This window comes from Suricata suricatta, chromosome 6 (assembly GCF_006229205.1).
Source record: "Suricata suricatta isolate VVHF042 chromosome 6, meerkat_22Aug2017_6uvM2_HiC, whole genome shotgun sequence".
NCBI classification, from domain to species: Eukaryota; Metazoa; Chordata; class Mammalia; order Carnivora; family Herpestidae; genus Suricata; species Suricata suricatta.
The window spans coordinates 57,170,311-57,188,407 of NC_043705.1; the positions used below are offsets into that span (position 1 = coordinate 57,170,311).

The 18,097-nt window shown below is 35.9% G+C and overlaps 1 protein-coding gene and 1 long non-coding RNA gene across 4 annotated transcripts in view; one reads left to right on the forward strand and one right to left on the reverse strand.

Moving 5' to 3' along the window:
- Positions 1–2,527, reverse strand: part of LOC115294558 — a 30,006-nt gene extending 27,479 nt beyond the window's left edge. Inside the window, exon 1 of the long non-coding RNA XR_003909957.1 lies at positions 2,370–2,527. This is a non-coding gene — a long non-coding RNA (uncharacterized LOC115294558). The remainder of the gene's footprint in view (positions 1–2,369) is intronic.
- Positions 2,528–5,207: 2,680 nt separating this feature from the next.
- FAM151B (family with sequence similarity 151 member B) overlaps positions 5,208–18,097 on the forward strand; it is a 43,399-nt gene continuing 30,509 nt past the window's right edge. The window contains exons 1-3 of one of the 3 annotated variants that reach the window (XM_029942516.1): positions 5,208–5,491; positions 11,067–11,192; positions 13,874–14,039. In XM_029942516.1, coding sequence (XP_029798376.1) covers positions 5,467–5,491; positions 11,067–11,192; positions 13,874–14,039 — 317 coding nt within the window. In that variant the 5' untranslated portion in view covers positions 5,208–5,466. The remainder of the gene's footprint in view (positions 5,492–11,066; positions 11,193–13,873; positions 14,040–18,097) is intronic. The other 2 variants (XM_029942515.1, XM_029942514.1) reach the window with 2 other exon arrangements.

The following is an 18,097-nucleotide window of genomic DNA, read 5'->3' on the forward strand; positions in this document are numbered from 1 at the left end:
AATATGTAGAAAATAATCCAAAATTACTCAACATTACAGAGATCTAAACAACTCTAAAGGGAAAAGACAATGAACAAAAGTCAATTATGGGGTTAGTAAGATTTGGGAATTATCAGAAAAAGACTCAACATGTATTTTAATTATGCTCCACAAAGCAAGGGCAAACACTAGTGAAATGAATGGACAGGCAAAAGTCTTCACCAAAGAAAGAGAAGCTATAAAAATAACCAAATTGAAATTTTATAAGTGAAAAATACAACTAACAAAAAATTTACTAGCGGGTTTTAATAGAATAGAGACAACCAAGGGAAGAGTCAACAAATTTAAAGATACATCAGTAGAAATTATCCAGCCTAAATAACAAACAGAAAAAAGTGGAAAAAAAAAAAAAAAGGAAAAGCTCTGAGGACTTATGAGAAAATATCAAAAGGTCTAATATTCATGTCATAGGAGTTGCAAAAGAAGAGGAGAAAGATTGGAAGAAAAAAACGTTTGAGGAAATAATGGCTGGGTGCCTGGGTGGCTCAGTTGGTTAAGCATCTGACTTTTGGTTTTGGCTCAGGTCATGATCTCATGATTCATGAGTTTGAGCCTAACATCAGGCTCTGTGCTGACACTGTGGAGCCTGCTTGGGATTCTTACTCCTTCTCTCTCTTCCCCTCCCTCCCCCATCAAAAATAAATAAACATTTGAAAAATGGATGAATGAGAACTTCTAAAATGTGATTAAAGACATAAATTTATAAACATTTACATAAAATTATATTTACAGCAGTTCTACTGGCATAGTAAATACTAAAAAGTTAAAAACAAAAACCACACCCAGGTACATCATAAGCAAACTGAAGTAAACATAAAGATCTTGAAAAGAGCCAGAGGAAAAGGACATTGTGCACTTTTTGGAGAAGAAAGATTTGAATTATGTTGAATTTCTCACCAGAAACCAGAGAAAGTGGAACATTACTTGTAAACTGCTTTAAAAAAGAAAAGCAGGGACGCCTGGGTGGCTCAGTCGGTTGAGCATCTGGTTTCAGCTCAGGTCATGATCTCACAGTTCGTGAGTTCGAGCCTCATGTCAGGTTCTGTGCTGACAGCTAGCTCAGAGCCTGGAGCCTGTCTTCAGATTCTGTGTCTCCTTCTCTCTCTGACCCTCCCCTGCTCATGTGGTCTCTCTCTCTCAAAAATACATAAAACATTAAAAAAATTTTTTAATAAAAAATAAAAAAGCAAAGCAAAGACCAGGATCAACCCAGGATCCTTTAACTAGTAAATATATCCTTCAGGAATCAAAGTGAAATAAAGACATTTTCAGAAAAAGTAAAACTAGGATAACTCACTACCAGAACTTCTGTAAAAGAATTGCTAAAGAAAATTTATAGGGATGGGAAATGATAGAAAAGGGAACCCTGGAATGCCATGAAAGAAGGAAAAACAATGGAAATGGTAATATTTAATAAATAGAAAGGATTATTTCTCCCCCTTATAAGTCTGCTAAAATATGTATAACTACTAAAATAAAAAAATTATCCCATTTACAGGATATTCAACATATATAGATCTAATTTTGAGAAGTACATCCTAATGGGAGGATAGTAAAAAGACCTATATGGTAGTAAGGTTTCTACATTTTAAGTGATAAAAAATTCAAAGTAGATTGCAAGAAGTTTGGTATGAAATATCTGTAGTGTAATCACTAAAAAATATATGCATGGAGATTTATTTTTTAAAAGTAAATATATAAATTAAAATGAAATTCTGTAAAACCAAGGACAGGATGCTTAACTGACTGAGCCACCCAGGCACCCCTAGTTTTTGTTTTTAATTACAATTTAGAGAATTTACAATTAGTGGGATCCGCAGGTTTTAGGATCAAATTATGTAGAACAAGGAATGTATTGCAAAGACTCCCTATTTAGCAGATGTCATTTAAGCATTTTTTGATTAAAAAAAGAAAATCTCTTGAACTGCAGAATAAGCCCAAGAAAAGGATATCAAAATAAGTGGAAGCTATCAATGTAGGCATATTTAAAAAGAAATTAGAGGCAACCAAAGAATGTAAAAAAACTGCTTTATCCTTAAAAGAATAAGCAACTGGGCTGGCAGAAAAATAGTAAATAGCAAAAGAGAGACCAGAAAACTAGAATATATATATATTTGATATAGTACATATAAATTAATACTGATATTAATATTATGTATGTATATATATACATACACACACATACAGTTGACCCTTGAATAGCATAGGTTTAAACTAAGCAAGTGTACTTATATACAGATTTTTTGGATACAGTACAGTACTGTAATGTTATTTTCTCTTCCTTATGATTTTTTAACGATTTTCTTAACATTTTCTTTTCTGTATCTTACTTTATTATCAGAATATGTAAGGATGCAGGTCCGATCCCGCCCTCACCACCGGGCTGTCCTAGTCTTCCCGGAGCCGGTAGCGACGCACCACCGCGGTGGAAATGCGCTGGGGGCGGTCCCCCGCCGTCGGGCAGGTCCGATCCAGCCTTCCCCTGTACTTAAAGGGGAAGGCGCCGGCTTCTCCTGAAAGGGCGCACCTTAAGGAGGGACAACTCCTGGGGCGCCCAATCGGGAGAGGCCGGCAGATACCTTTGACCTTTCTAGAGGCGGGCCTAGTCATGCCCCACGTGGGGCATCCTGGGCCCACTCTGATGGTCAACACTCCAACTATTATGACTGGCTCCCACAACTGCCAGTATTGATGGGGGGCAGAGATTGGATCACTGTACACCTGTCATCATTTCCTATAACGCCCCCTCCCAAAGGCATAAAAGGCCCTGCTCTGCCTTTGTTCGGTGCTCTCTCTCCACGTGGCCAGCGGGTCAGGTGGAGACTGTGAGCGGAGCTTAAGCTTATAATAAAGGCCCTTTGCTTTTGCAGGCGTGACTGGGTCTCCCTAGCAGTCTCTGGTGTTTGTTTTGGGGTGATTTCCCCCCCCCACACAAGTGCTGAGTGGAAGAACTAAATTCTAAGGCCAGCTACCCTCTTACCCAAGAATGAGTTATGTATACTGAATCAAAGGTCATGCTTCCATAATGGCCTCATCTTATTCTGCTCCTCTAATATGTACAATGTCACCACTTCCACCCAGAATGGGTTACTCAAAACTAACAATACACTATTTATTCCTATTTATTTATATCATCAAAAGCATCTCTAAACTCTCAGATCAATGCCCGTTTTGTTACTTTCTAATCTCATAGGGTTCTATATATCTGCTATCCTTTCCTCAATGCACCATATACCCTTAACATATGAAACCTTTCCTTTGTTCCAAAAAAAGCAATTAGATACATATTTGGTATAAAAATTCTCACTCAAAAATAGAGATAATACTCCATGTATGCTCCATGTACCAATCCTATAACAAATCTCAGATTCAGCAATTTTCAAGACTTTCCACTTTTGCTTCATCTATCCTTTTATTTCTTTGCTGGAGTGCCTTCAACCAAATCTCAGACATCATCATTTCATGCTACATACTTCAGTATGCAGCTCTAAAAAATGAACAATGAAGAGTAATTTTAACTGAATCAGTAACTATAAAAACTATGAAAATATTGACCTAATACCATGAACAATAGGCCATAAAAACTTTTGAACTGCAACTGATACCATCAAGAAAGTGAAAGAAGCACCTGCACAATGGGAGAAAATATTTGCAAATTATATATGTTAAGGAACTTGTAGTCAGACTTTATAAGAAATTTTTATAATTCAACAAAAACCCCCCACAAACAACCCTATTAAAAATGAGCAAATGATCTGAATAAACATTTCTCCAAATAAAATGTATAAATAGTCAATAAGCACTTGAAAATATGGTCAACATCATTAATCACCAGGGAAATGCAAGTCAAGACTTGAATGAGATAGTACTTCATTTTCCACTTAGATTGCTACAATTAAAAACAAATCAACAGATAACAAGTATTGTTGAGAATGTAGAGAAATTGGAACCCTCATACATTGCTGGAGGGAATGTAAAATGAAGTAGCTGCTTTGAAAAACCAGCAGTTTTCCAAAAAGTTAAACATAGAGTCACCCTATGAACCAGTAATTCTACCCCAGGAGAAATACGTTCCACGTCCTTCCACTCAGAATCTATACATGAATGCTTATAGCAGCAGTAGTCATTAAGTAGCCAGAAAGCAGAAACAACACAAATGTTTGTTAACTGATGAATGGACAAATGTGGTATATACAAACGGAATTTTTCTTGGCCATGAAAAATACTGATGCATGCTACAGTATGGACCAAGCTTGCAAACATATGCTAAATGAAAGAAGCCAGACACAAAAGACCATAACACTGCAGGATTGCACATATGTGAAGTGGCCAGCAGAAGCAAATCCAGAGAGACAAAAATAAGATTTATGGTGCAAAGAGTTGAGGAGGAAATGAGAAGTGGCTGCTGTTCTTAAGTTGATTGGGGTGTGGTTGCAAAATTCTATGAATACTCTGCCTTGAACATTTGAAACGTATGACTTTCTTTTTTTATCATTAGGGAAATGCGAAGCAAATATGAGTCAACCAATTATAAATCTCAAACATCTTTCTTTAAAGACCACTGAAATCATGCAAACTTAGAGTTTTCTGGAACTCTAGAAATCTTTTTGATTCAGCTAGAGAACATCCAGAGAATAGTGAATGCCTGACCAAAGACAAATTGAAATAATTACAACCCATGCGTGAAAAGGCTAAAAGATACTAAAATCGTGTTACGTGTCAGGTGATGTGTTATGTTAATTTCACAACTGACTGAGTTGTATTACAACACAGGACCAGAAAATGGCAGCGCTATGCTGGGAACACAGATCGGTTTCACTCCGCCTGAGGTCTTTTTCTAGCTTCACCGCGGCTGAGGAAAGTAAGGAGTTGAGGGCAAAGAAGGCAGTGGGTAAGAGAATACAGCTTCTAGGAGTGTTTCCTGAGTGAAGACTGGGAGAGAGGTAGAGGGAGACAGAAAACTTCCAAGTTATCACTTTAAAATGCTTGTGGAGAAATGACTTCATGTCACTTGGTACAAAAAAAGAAAACAATCCAACTTTGGAAAATCGTACTCCACACCACTGACTTCTTTCAAACTCGATCTTTCATCCTCTGCCTTCCCTGACATAGAGTTCTTCAGCAGAACTACCGGTTTTCCCACTACCTTTCAAAAGAGCAATTCGCGCGACACTTGGACCGCGGGCGCCGGCGCTGAGACCGCGAGCTCGCGCAACTCCAGCCTCAGGCTCTGCGCGTGCGCACCGCTTTCCGCGCCACCTTCCGCCTTGGCTTGGGAACCTCTACTCCGGCGCTCAGTGGACCGTAGGAGGCGGCTCCTATGTGTACAGTGTGTTGTTGGGTGAGTCGGGTTTCCACGCCACCTGTGACGGTCAGCGGCGGTTGCCCACGGCTCAGCGCCTCCGCGGACTGCGGCCGGCCGTTGCCATGACAGCGACCGCTGGGGGCCCTGGTAAGCGCGGATCCGGCCTTTGAGGGTGCCTGGAGGGCTCTTCGTATACGATTGGTTCGCTTTCCTGCACTTTGGCCTCGCGCCTGTAGTTGGAGCGCTTTGAGAGACTCCTCTGACAGCACTACTCCCTTTTCTTGAAGGGGGACCGCTTTCTCAGTGCGCCCACAACGGACTGGCCTAGAATTTTTGTTCCTCCCCTGGGCCTTAAGAGAAAAACCGATGGGGCGGCCATGAATAGCAAGAATATTGCACCCTTTAAAAAAAAGGAATGCTTAGGGCAAGTTTGGGGTCATAGGAAAACTGAGCTGGATGACACAGATTCTCCACATACTCCCTATTGGGACACTGCAGAACCTTCTCATTATCAACATTTCCTATTCTTATGAGCCAGCATTGACACCTCATAATCACCCAAAGTCCATAGTTTACCTTTGGGTTCATTGTTAATGGTGTACATTCTTGGGGTGTAGACAAATGTATAATGCTTTGTATCACTCATTGTAGTATCATACAAAATAGTTCCCCCAAATCCTCTGAGCCCACGTATTCATACCCACTTCCAACAACCACTGATCTTTTTATTATCTCCTTGGTTTTGTCTTTTACAGAATGTCATATAGTTGAACCCATACAGTGTGTAGCCTTTGAAATCATACAGTATGCCTTCAATGAAAGAATGACTTACTTAAGAGTATGCATTTGAAGTTCTTCATGACTTAAGAGCTCATTTCTTTTTAGCACAGAATAATATACCTAGTTAGGTGTCTGAGTGTATCAGAGTTTATTCACTCAGTGAAAGACAATTTTTGGCAATTATGAGTATACCTGCTATAAACATCCATATGCAAGTTTTTGTATAGACTTAAGTTTTTAACTCCCACGGAGAAATCAAGGAGCACAATTGCTGGATTGTATGGTAAGAGTATGTTTATTTTGTAAGAAACTGTCTAACTTTTAAAGTGGCTGTACCATTTTGCAGTCCCGCCAACGGTGAACAAGAGTTCCTGTTGTTCCACATTCTCACCAGTATTTGTTGTTATCAGTGTTCCAGATTTTGGGCATTCTAATAGGTTGTATAGTTGTACCTTATTGTTGTTTTGTGTTTCTTTTTTTTTTTTCAATGTTTATTTATTTTGAGAGAGAGCATGAGTGGGGGAGGGTAGAAAGAGCAAGGGAGAGAGAGAATCCCAAGCAGGCTCCAAGATGTCAGTGCCAAGCCCAACATGGGACTTGATCTCAAGAACCATGAGATCATGACCTGAGCCAAAATCAAAAGGCAGACATTTAACCAACTGGGCCACCCAGACACCCAAGAAAAATTTTCACATTAAAACCCAGCTTACTCATTGTTTCTTTCAAGGCTGGTGCCTTTGGTGAGATATCTAGAAGGTCATCGCTATACCTAAGCTCATCTAGGTTTCCTTCTATATTTTCTTCTAGGAGTTTTATAGTTCTGTTTTTAATTTTTGTGAAGGATGCAAGGTCTGTTTCCAGATTCATGGTTTTCCATGTGGATTGTCAGTTGTTCCAGCATCGTTGTTGAAAAAATTATCTTTACTCCATTGTATTGCCTTTGTTCCCTTGTTAAAGATCAGTTGACTCTATTTATGGGTATTTACTTTAGGGCTCTCTGATCCATTCCATTGATCTGTTTGTCTATGTTTTCACCTGTACCACCCTGTCTTGATTACTGTAGCTCTATAGTAAGTCTTGATGTTGGGTAGTATCACCTCTTTATTCTTCTCTTTTAGGTTGTGTTGGATATTCTTGTTTTTATGCCCTCCGTATAAATTTTAGAATTAGTTTGTTAATATTTATAAAGTAACTTTGTGGGATTTTGATTGGGATTGCTTGAATCTGTAGATCAAGTTGGAAGAACCGATATCTTGACTGTATTGAGGCTTTCTATCCATGAGCATGGAATATCTCTAATTCTTTGATTTCATTTATCAGAGTTAGATTTATTCCTAAGTATTTTGGGGTTTTGGGGTGCTAGTGTAAATGGTGGTGTTGTGTTTTTCATTTCAAATTCCACTTGTTTTTTTGCTGCTAAGTAGGAAAGCAATTGACTTTTATATATTAACCTTGTATCTTTCAACCTTGCAATAATCACTTATTAATTTTGGGAGTTTTTGTGTTGATTCTTTTAGATTTTTGCATATACAGTCATGTCATATGTGAACAAAGATTTTTATTTTTTCTTCCCCAATCTGTATATTTTTATTTCTTTTTGTTGTCTTAGTTCATTAGCTAGTACTTCTAGTATGATGTTGAAAAGGAGTGGTGAAGGGATAGGAATACTGCGTCTTGAGGTCCTGGTTGAAAGTGACATTTATATCATCAATAATTTAAGTAGATTAAATGCGGAGTAGTTTCGGTCAGTCTGATTCCTCTTGGAATTGGGTGAGCGTGAGAAATGCAGACAAATGGGTGTGGTCAACCATTATTCTAGCTTTTTGAATCCAACCTTTGGAAGCTGGTGATTCCTGTGTCCCTGTTGTTTGACCCTAGAATTAGAGGTGTTTTAAACCAGGCAGTTCTACTTCAGAAGGTTGAAGTAACGTTTACATAAACATAAGTAGTCATGTTAGATAGCTTTGGTGACATATTTTTTCAGCTTTAGTTTTTTCCTTATTGTAAGCATAATACATGCTCATTATAGAGCATTTATAAAATATGTTGAAGCAGAGGAAAAAATCCACACAATGCCAATAGAAACTTTTTGGTATGTTTTCTAATGATAAAATAAAATGGAGTCACTTGTGTCAAGGAGTTTTAAAATGAGCCAGAAGGCCATTAAGGGGGTGGGCCTTAGGCACATTCTCATCACGTAGAACCGTGAACTTTGAAACTGGGCCAAACTGCGAATATTCTAAGGGCTCTACATGAACACATGCAACTTACTACAGTATGGACTTTTTCTTAGTGATAGCCTTAGCAAACAATTATGTTTATCTAAGATTAGTTGTTGTTGTTTGCCACCGACACCAATCAAATTTTTTTGTAAACAACATATAGAAACATTCCCTTTTGTCTTTAAAAACTGACTTTGGTTCCTAGTGGGCCACGATTTAGGTTGCTACCCAAACTTAGGCTCCTGAATTGCAATTCTCAGATTGCAAATAAATGCTTTTATTTCACTTCTGCCTCTTCTCTTGGTTGACACTACCAATCCTGACTTTTGAGAATACAATAAACATGTCACCATATGCCATATGTCTCTTTTTTGGTTTTCTTCTGCTTTTTAAAAATATACAAAGTAGTTTTTTTAGCACATTAATTTTTAGTGACTAGAACAATAAAAATTTATTATCTTACAGTTCTGCGGGTCAAAAATCTAAAAGGGTCTCAGTGACCTAAAATCAAAGTGGCAGCAAGGCTGCATTCCTTCTGGGGGCGCTAGGAGAGAATCAGTGTTTTTGCCCTGCCATCCTCTAGAGACTGCTTGAGTTCCTTGGCTCAGGGTTCCTTCCTCCATGTTCAGAGCCAGCAATGGCTAGTCCGGTCTTTCTCACATTGTATCACTCTGACACTGACTCTCTTGCCTCCCTCTTTGACTTATAAGGATCTTGTGATTCAGTGGGCCCACCTGGATAATCCAAGCTAATCTCCACCTCAAAATCAGCTGATTAACAAACTTAATTTCGTTTGTCATGTTATTTCCCGCTTGTTTTGTAATCTAACATACTCACAGTACACAGGGATTAGATGTGGACATCTTTGCAGGGGGGTGGTCATAATTCTTCCTACCATAGCACCCATGCATATTGTTCTCCACTGGGTTTCCCCTCCATTTAACGTATCTTTGGGATTATATCAGTACATCTAGATTTGTCTCATTCTTTTTAATGGCTGCATAATGTTCCATCTCATGGATATACCATATTTATTTAACGAATCCACTGTTGATGGATATTTATATTGTTTTCACTCTTGCTGTTACAAACAGTGTTATAGCAAGTATCCTTGTACTGAATATGTTACTTCCCACATATAAGCATATCTGTCTATAGGATAAGTTTATGAACGTGTAATTTCTGAGTAGACGTATTTTTCTTCTTTTTTAATTAAAAAAAGTCTTTATTGAGATATAATTTCTGTACCATACATTTCACTTATTTAAAGCATACAATTCAGTGGATTTTAATATATCAAGAGTTGTGTAACCATCACTACAATCAATTTGTGGTGAGCTGAAATCAAAAGTAAGACACTTAACTGACTGAGTTACCCAGGCACCCCTAGCTCAAATATTTTTAAAATTGCTATATATTTTCTTCTGAGTCTGAAAACTGTGTGACTGTTGCATATGCTAAATAGAACCACATGTTTGGGGCCATAGTGGATGCTACAGCTAACTCTTACCTTTATTCTAAAGCCCAATACACGGAGTGGTTGCTACGTTCCATGCATTTAATTAGAAATTCTCTTTATATGTCTCTCTATTCTGTAATCAAAATTTGCTTTTTCTCAGTGTCTTATTGGAAGTTTCTGCTGGTTGTTTTGAGGTTTTTAACTATTGTTAGGCAGAGTTAAGAAACAAATAATTAACAGAAGATATAATCTCATGCATCAGGAATTTGGAGCCAATTGATAGGCACTAAAATGTTTAAATTAATATACAAGAATTAGGTAGGTAACTTTTTCTCATTGTTATATTGGGATATGACACAGTGTAGAGTAGATTTGGATTCAAGTAGTATAGTCTTGGTTAACTCACATATTTTAATGCCTAATAGAAAATCTGGATGGCCAAAAAGTAGTTGATAGATATGGGAATTATGCATATTTGTACATGGTAAACAAATCTGTAAATATTAACTCTGGAATTTAGTCACTGACATAAATGTCCAGATTCATAATCCGAAGGTGAATATGCTTAAATGTATAGTTTACAATTCTAAATTGTTAATATAAATATAGAATGGGGGGCCTCTGGTGAAGAAAACAATTAGGTTATACAAAGTTTAAAAGATTTTAATATAACTTTTTTAAAAAAGTTTATATAGTTATTTTGAGAGGGAGAGAGAGAGAGACAGTGTGTGCGCATGCACAAGTAGGGGAGGGGCAAAGAGAGAGGGAGAGAAGTCCAAGCAGTCTGTATGCTATCACCCCAGAACCTAATGTGGGACTCAGTATCATATATCTTGATATCATGACCTGAGCTGAAATCAAGAGTAAGACGCTTAACCGACCAAGCCACCTAGCCATCCCTAACATAGCTTTTATTGTGATTTCACATACATGTTACCTATTTATGGGGCCAGTATTGGAGAGGAAAACATATGAAAATTCTTGCTTTAAAATACCTGCTTCCTTTTTTTCTTCCTACATATTCCTCATGCTTCTAAGTTTCAGACAGACTATTCTGTATGTTTACTAATTATTACTTATATATATATACATGTTCTCAATTGCCACATCATAATACTTTTCTCATTTTTTAAAATTTTGTATTATTGTCAGTTTAATTACCTTATTATTCTCCTCCAAAATATAACTCTGCCATTATTATTAAAAATGTTTACTCCATACAAACCAATCCATTTTTTAAAAAGTATAAATGTTGTTTTAGGATCTTGGAGTGAAAATATACTAGAATATTTTCTGAGAAATAACCAGATCACAACAGAAGATGGTGCCGAGATCTTCTGGTATCATGCTGCTAACCACAAAGCACAAATGAATGAGGCACTGAAAAGTAAGTCAATACAGTTTCTTGTATTTACATTGGGTAATAGATTAATTCAACTCTTTTTTTGATATCTGGGCATATTTGCAGGTATAAAAGACTTAGAAGATCAAAGTGTAAATTCTAGGATGACATAAACATTTTTATAAAATATCTCATTTTGTTTACAAAATGAACAAATTTCCATAGTGGAAGAATTTTTTTTTTCCAGAAGCGATTTGCCTTTTCTGTGTCTATTTGGTTTTTTTTCTGTTTATTTATTTATTTTTTTAATATATGCAATTATTTTCCATTATTTACACTACAGTAGTTACAATGACACTCCAAACAGAAAAGCAAAGTAAAAAATCAGAACCCCAACTTCTATTTCATGTAATTAGACTTATACAGAAATTAGAAGGTTAAGTAACAACTAGTTAATCACCTAGTTCACAGCTATCTGAAGTGGCAATCGTTTTATAGCAGCTTATCTATGATACATTCAAGATACATGATACAATTTATTACTTGCCCATAAGCTAAAACTTTCTGTGTCTATTTGAAATGTTCAATGTATTTACACTTGCTTATATACTGTAGTGATTGGAGTAAAATTTTGTGGTCACTGTTGTATATCTTACATATTTCTGAGTCTTTCATAGTATATTAAGGAAAGAGTCAATAAATATTTGTTGAATGGATAGATGAAGCCTTTGTATACTAATTTATAACTAATTGCCTTGGGCGGTATTCATGCTTAGGCTAGAAACCAAGACTTTGGTTTCCTGACTCAATCTATAATCATCTATACTTATACCTATACCTATACTTATACCAACACCTACATCTACACCTACACCTACACCTACATCTACCTTCATTATAGATGAACATGATAGCAGTTTTTTCTGCCTTTTCCTATGAAGTACCCCTGTTGGCTGCAGCAGCACAGACTGAAAGCATATCACCAGAGAGGTCTGGGGCATAACTCAGAGTGGCTCAGTACAAGGAAAATTCCTCAGTCCCAAGTTTTAGTATAAAAATCTATGCATTGTTTGCATCCTATTCAATTATGTATCTGGATAATGTGTCTGAAAATATATTTCTTTTATTGTAAAGATATTGTTTTAAATTGTTATTCTTTGCCCCTCAAAGGGAGGAACTTTGGTTTAATATTGAATCCTTGAACCTAAAACACATAATAATCACACAGTGATTATTTGATAAATGAATTTTAGCAAAAGCACCGCTTCAGGAAAAAGTTGATTAGTGGCTTCCAGGAACTGGTTGGAGCAGAGAATAGGGAGTGAGTGCTGATGGATACAGGGTTTCTTTCTGGGATAATGAAATTTTTCTGGAATTAGATAGTAGTAGTGGTTGTATTACATTCTGAATATTCTAAAAATCACGGAGTGGTATACTTTAAAGTGTGAATTTTATGGTATGTGAATTACATATCAGTTTTTTTAATGAAAAAAGAAAGATAAAACTATTTACAGACAATATGGAGATATATATAGAAAATCAAAGTTTCTGCAGATAAATGATTAAGTCATGAGTAAATTTAGAAAATCTCAAGATACAAAGTCAAAACAAAATAAATTGTATTTCTATATAACAACTAAATATTTTTATATTTCCAACTAAAAGTTTGAGAAAAATCTTTAAAATTTACAATTCCTAATAGTCTATGTAGAAATCTTATATTAGAGATGATCTAATTAAATATGGATACTTTATTTTTAAGCTTGTTTTACAATTGCCAATGGAAAGTTATTTCCAATTGCGGGCAGTCTAATGTTGATCTGGGAAGTTTCTGTAGGCTACTCAGTCTTCCGATAATGTCCTTTTTACATTCCATTAGGCAAAACCAGAGGCTAGTTTTGCAATTTCTTTTTAGTCCAAAGGAGAAGAGACAGGCTCCTGCAGGCATGAAGGCTGTATCTCAGTGGATTATCCCATTTCTTCCATAATATTTAAATGTAATATAACTATTATTAATAGACCTGTTTCAGTTCTATTAATTAATAGTGATTAAACTGTAAAACTGGGTTTTTAACAACGTCTATGATTTAAAAAACCGAAGTACAGGAGGAACAATGTAGAAGTACCACCTGCTATTGCACTATCAACATATCCCGATCACAGAATAATCAGAATTGTTTACAGAAGTTATTACATGTAATGTTACGTTATGTTACAACATTTCAGCATGTAGATTTTAAACACTGTCATTTTAAAAGATATGCTGGTAAAAAAAAGAAAACATTTAAATCTTCTTGAGAATAAAAACGTGTGTTTTTTTAAAGCCTTGAAAAACAGCCTTTGTAACATCTTTAGGAAAAGTGTGATTATAATAAATAGAGTTTCTAATTTGAGAAATGAGAAGATAAAAGTATTATTTTTATTCTCAGAAACTTCCACAAACACTTATTACTCCTTCTTTTGTATGCTCAGTTTGCCATTTAGTGGGAAGAAGTTAAATATTATAACAACAGGGTAAGAGCTGTGTAACCTAGGGAAAGGCATTTACCTCATCACTACCTGTTCGCTCATGTGTGAAACAAACATGGAAAGGCCTAGCACTTAGCACCTGGAACTTAGTTACTCAACAAATGTTAGTTTTTATCCTCCTCAGAAGGCTCCTGGACATGACATTTTTTGCAGTCCTTATTTTATTACCATTACCTTAAGTTCCTTTATTTGGATAGGTCCTGCCCACATGGTAGAGGCCGATGTCCTTCTTCCAAGTGATGGATCAGAAGATAGCCAACCAATCATGGCCCATCCTCCTGAAACAAATAGTGATAATACTTTACAAGAATGGCTGAATGAAGTTATAAAAAGCAATAAAGGCATCAAACTGGATTTCAAGAGGTAATTGTATAAACATTTTTGGTTTTATAGTTCTTACAGAATAACAATGGAAAAAAAGGATTAATAGCATCATGTATCTGTGCTTGACTAACTAACTTTATACTTTAAACTGAAAATAGAATTGCAAATTAATAAGTTTCGAGAATGAACCCAAGACCCATTGACTTGTTTGCTAAAATTGTTTCTTGGGAAGCCTTTGAAGATAAAATTAATTGTTACAAAGGAATTTATCATAAGTTACCATTGTGATAATAGAATGGTAAATTTGAAATGCTACTTTCATTAAAAGTGGTTTGAGAGAGAGAGTTGGCAGTAGTTTGAGTGGTTAATGCATATCTTACTTGATTTATGTTATATTTGTATATGGGAAATTATCTAGAAGTCTTCAATAACCTAAGGATTCTTTACAAATAATATTTTGGAAGTATTGATAATGAAGAAGAAGATTAAGTGTCATTTCCTTTCTGTGACCGTTATGGGAAACTTTATTTTTGTGGCAGGGTAAAAATATTGAGTAAAGCCAGGAATATATTGTGATACCATAAAAGCTCCCCATAAGCCCCATTAAGGTGACTGCTAATGAAAATCTAGGATTTCTGGTAACTTCTCTCAGAACAGTATTTTTAAGTGGAATTTTCTCAGGAAATTAATAGTGATTTGGAAATCTTACTTATAGAATTATTAAGATGACTCTAATCATTTGTTGTAGGGCTAAATATACCAGTAAACCTCAGTATACTGTTGGTGAGTGAAAGAGCTATTTTAAGATCTTATTTTTTTTATTTTTTATTTTATTATTATTATTTTTTTTTATTTTAAGATCTTAAAGTTTTTAGTGTGGTGAATGATCCAAACTCTATTTTATTGACAAAGAAACTTAGTCCCAGAGAAGTTAAATGATTGACCCAAAGACAATAGCTAAACTTGACAGCTGAGCTAGGATGAGATCTCAGGTTTAGTGTTCTCTGTACTATGAAATAAAGATTTGATCTTTAAATGTTTGGTGACTCAGAGTTTTAGCACTCCTTCCCGTTTCTTGTGTATGTTTACTATTGCCCATTGAATTGTTCTCTCTAATGTTGACTCCTCACCAGTCAGATCAACTCATTCATTTTTAGCAACTATCCCAAAAGGGCTGAGGCACTAAAAAAAAAGGTTTTGCAAATTTTTAGGTCATAACATATGTGAAGGGGAATGGATTTAACTATGGACACTTACAGTGTGTCAGATACTGTTCTAAGAGCATTAAATGCGTTCATTCATTTAGTCTTTATAACAGTCCTAGGAGGTAGCTTATTGCTATCATCCTCATTTTGCAGATGAGGGAACAAAGGCAGAGAGGAGGAAGTAGCCTGCTTGTTGTCACTTGGTTGGCAGGAAAGCTGCCACTGTGGCTGGAGAGTTCACACTATGAACCACATTCTGTATTACCTCTCTGTAAAAGTAGCTGAATGACCTATTAGTCAAATTTTACTAGTTCTTATTATATGCCTTTAAGTTATTATGTTTGGTATACAAATAATACTAAATATTAAAATTTTATGTGGAGTTTTCCCATAGAATGTAATTTTAAATGCTTTATTGTAATTTTAAGTATGATTTTTATTTTCTGATCTCCAATTTCTAAACAAAGTTAATAGGAAAATAGTTTGACTTACAAGTAACTTTTTAGGAAAAAAACCTATAAAAACAAAGTTTATATTCTTCCCAGAAATTTGAATACATACCACCAAAGGGAAATTTTAGATGGCATACCGATCAGGACTTCCCTCTTCAAGTGGTTATCTTGGCCAACCTATGTCAGTTTTCTTATGAGAAACTTAATACATGTAAGAATTGAGAATGTTAGCCACTGTTATTTGTAATTAGAATTACATGGTATTGTCAGCATTACCTTGATTTCAAAACCAGACAAAGACCCCACTAAAAAGTGGAACTATAGACCAATTTCCCTGATTAACATGGATGCCAAAATTATTAACAAGATACTAGAAAACAGAATCCAACAAATAATACATTAGAAGGATTAATCACCATGATCAAGTGAGATTTATTACTGGGCTGCAGGGCTGGTTCAAAATCTGCAAATCAATCAATGTGATACATCATATTAATAAAAGAAAGGATAAGAACCACATGATCCTCTTAATAGGTGCAGAAAAAGTGTTTGACAAAATACAGCATCCTTTCTTGATAACTCTCAAGAAAGTATGGAAGAGCATACCTCAAGATCATGAAGTCTCTATATGAAAGACCCAAAGCTAATATCATTCTCAGTGGGGAGAAACAGAGCTATCCCCCTACCATCAGGAATACGACACTACTGTTATTCAACATAATTTTGGAAGTCCTCGCTTCAGCAGTCAGACAACAAAAAGAAATAAAAACCATCTAAATTGACAAGGAAGAAAAACTTTCACTTTTTGCTGATGACATTATACTGTCACATGATACTGTACTTTTGGGGAAACCCAAAAGACTCCACCAAAAAACCTGCTAGAACTGATAAATGAATTCAGAAAAGTCACAGGACATAAAATCAACATACAGAAACCAGGTGCATTTTTATACACTAATAATGAAGCAGCAGAAAGAGAAGTCAAGGAATCTATCTTATTTACAGTTGCACTGAAAATCATACAATACGTAGGAATAAACCTAACCAAAGAGGTAAAAGATCTGTATGTTGAAAATTATAGGAAGCTTATGAAAGAAATTGAAAAAGACCCTCACAAAATGGAAAAACATTCCATGCTCATGGATTAGAAGACAAATAGTGTTAAAATGTTGATACTACCCAAAGCAATCTACATATTCAATGCAATCCCGATCAAAATAACACCAGCATTCTTCACAGAGCTAGAACAAACAATTCTAAAATTTGTATGGAGCCAGAAAAGACCCTGAATAGCCAATGTAATGTTGAAAAAGAAAACCAGGGGTACCCAGGTGGCTCAGTCCACTATTTGTCCAATTTCAGCTCGGGTCATGATCTTGCGGTTCATGGGTTCAAGCCTCACATCAATTGGGCTCTGTGCTGACAGTTCAGAGCCTAGAACCTGCTTCAGATTCTGTGTCTCCCTCTCTCTTTGCTCTTCCCCCACTTGAGCTCTGTCTCCAATCCATTAAGAAAATTGTAATGTGAGGAGAGGGTACTGAATGTTCTTCCCTCTGCCAGGCATCTCCCATAATCTTCGCCTCCCATTGTAGTATTCACTAAAAGCTAATTTTCTTTTTAAATTTTTATTTAAATTCTAGTTAGTTAACGTACATTACAATAATGGTTTCAGCAGTAGAATTCAGTGATTCATCACTTACGTACAACACCCAGTGCTCATCAGAACAAGTGTTTTCCTTAATGTCCATCACCCATCCAGCCCATCCTTCACTCACCTCCTCCATGAACCTTCAATTTGTTCCCTGTCTTGTGGTTTGTTTTCCTCTCTTCTCTTTTTCCCCCTTCCCTATATTCATCTGTTTTATTAAATTCCACAGATGAGTGAAATCATATGGTATTTGTCTTTGTCTGACTGACTTACTACATTTAGCATAATATACTCTAGCTCCATCCACATTTTTGTAAATGACAAGTTTCCATTCTTTTTGTATGACTGAGTAATATTCCATGGTATATATACCACATCTTCCTTATCTATTTATCTGTCAATGGATATTTGAGCTTTCTTCATGGTTTGGCTATTGTTGATAATGCTGCTATGAACATTGGGGTGCATGTACTTCTTTAAATCTGTATTTTTTATCCTTTGGGTAAATAGGTAGTAGTGCAATTGCTAGATCATTGGGTAGTCTATTTTTTAATGTTTTGAGGAACCTCCAGATTGTTCTCCAGAGTGGCTGCACCAGTTTGCATTCGCCCGAACAGTGCAAGAGGGTAAAGCTAATTTTCTTCGAAGCAAACTTACACCTTAAAGGTTCAGAAGAGATCCAGAAGTATAAGTAGTATAGTAGTTCAGTAAAGTTTGTGTATATATTTTATTTTATTTATTTATTGTATCTTGGCTATTGTGTGTGTGTGTGTGTGTGTGTGTGTGTGTGTG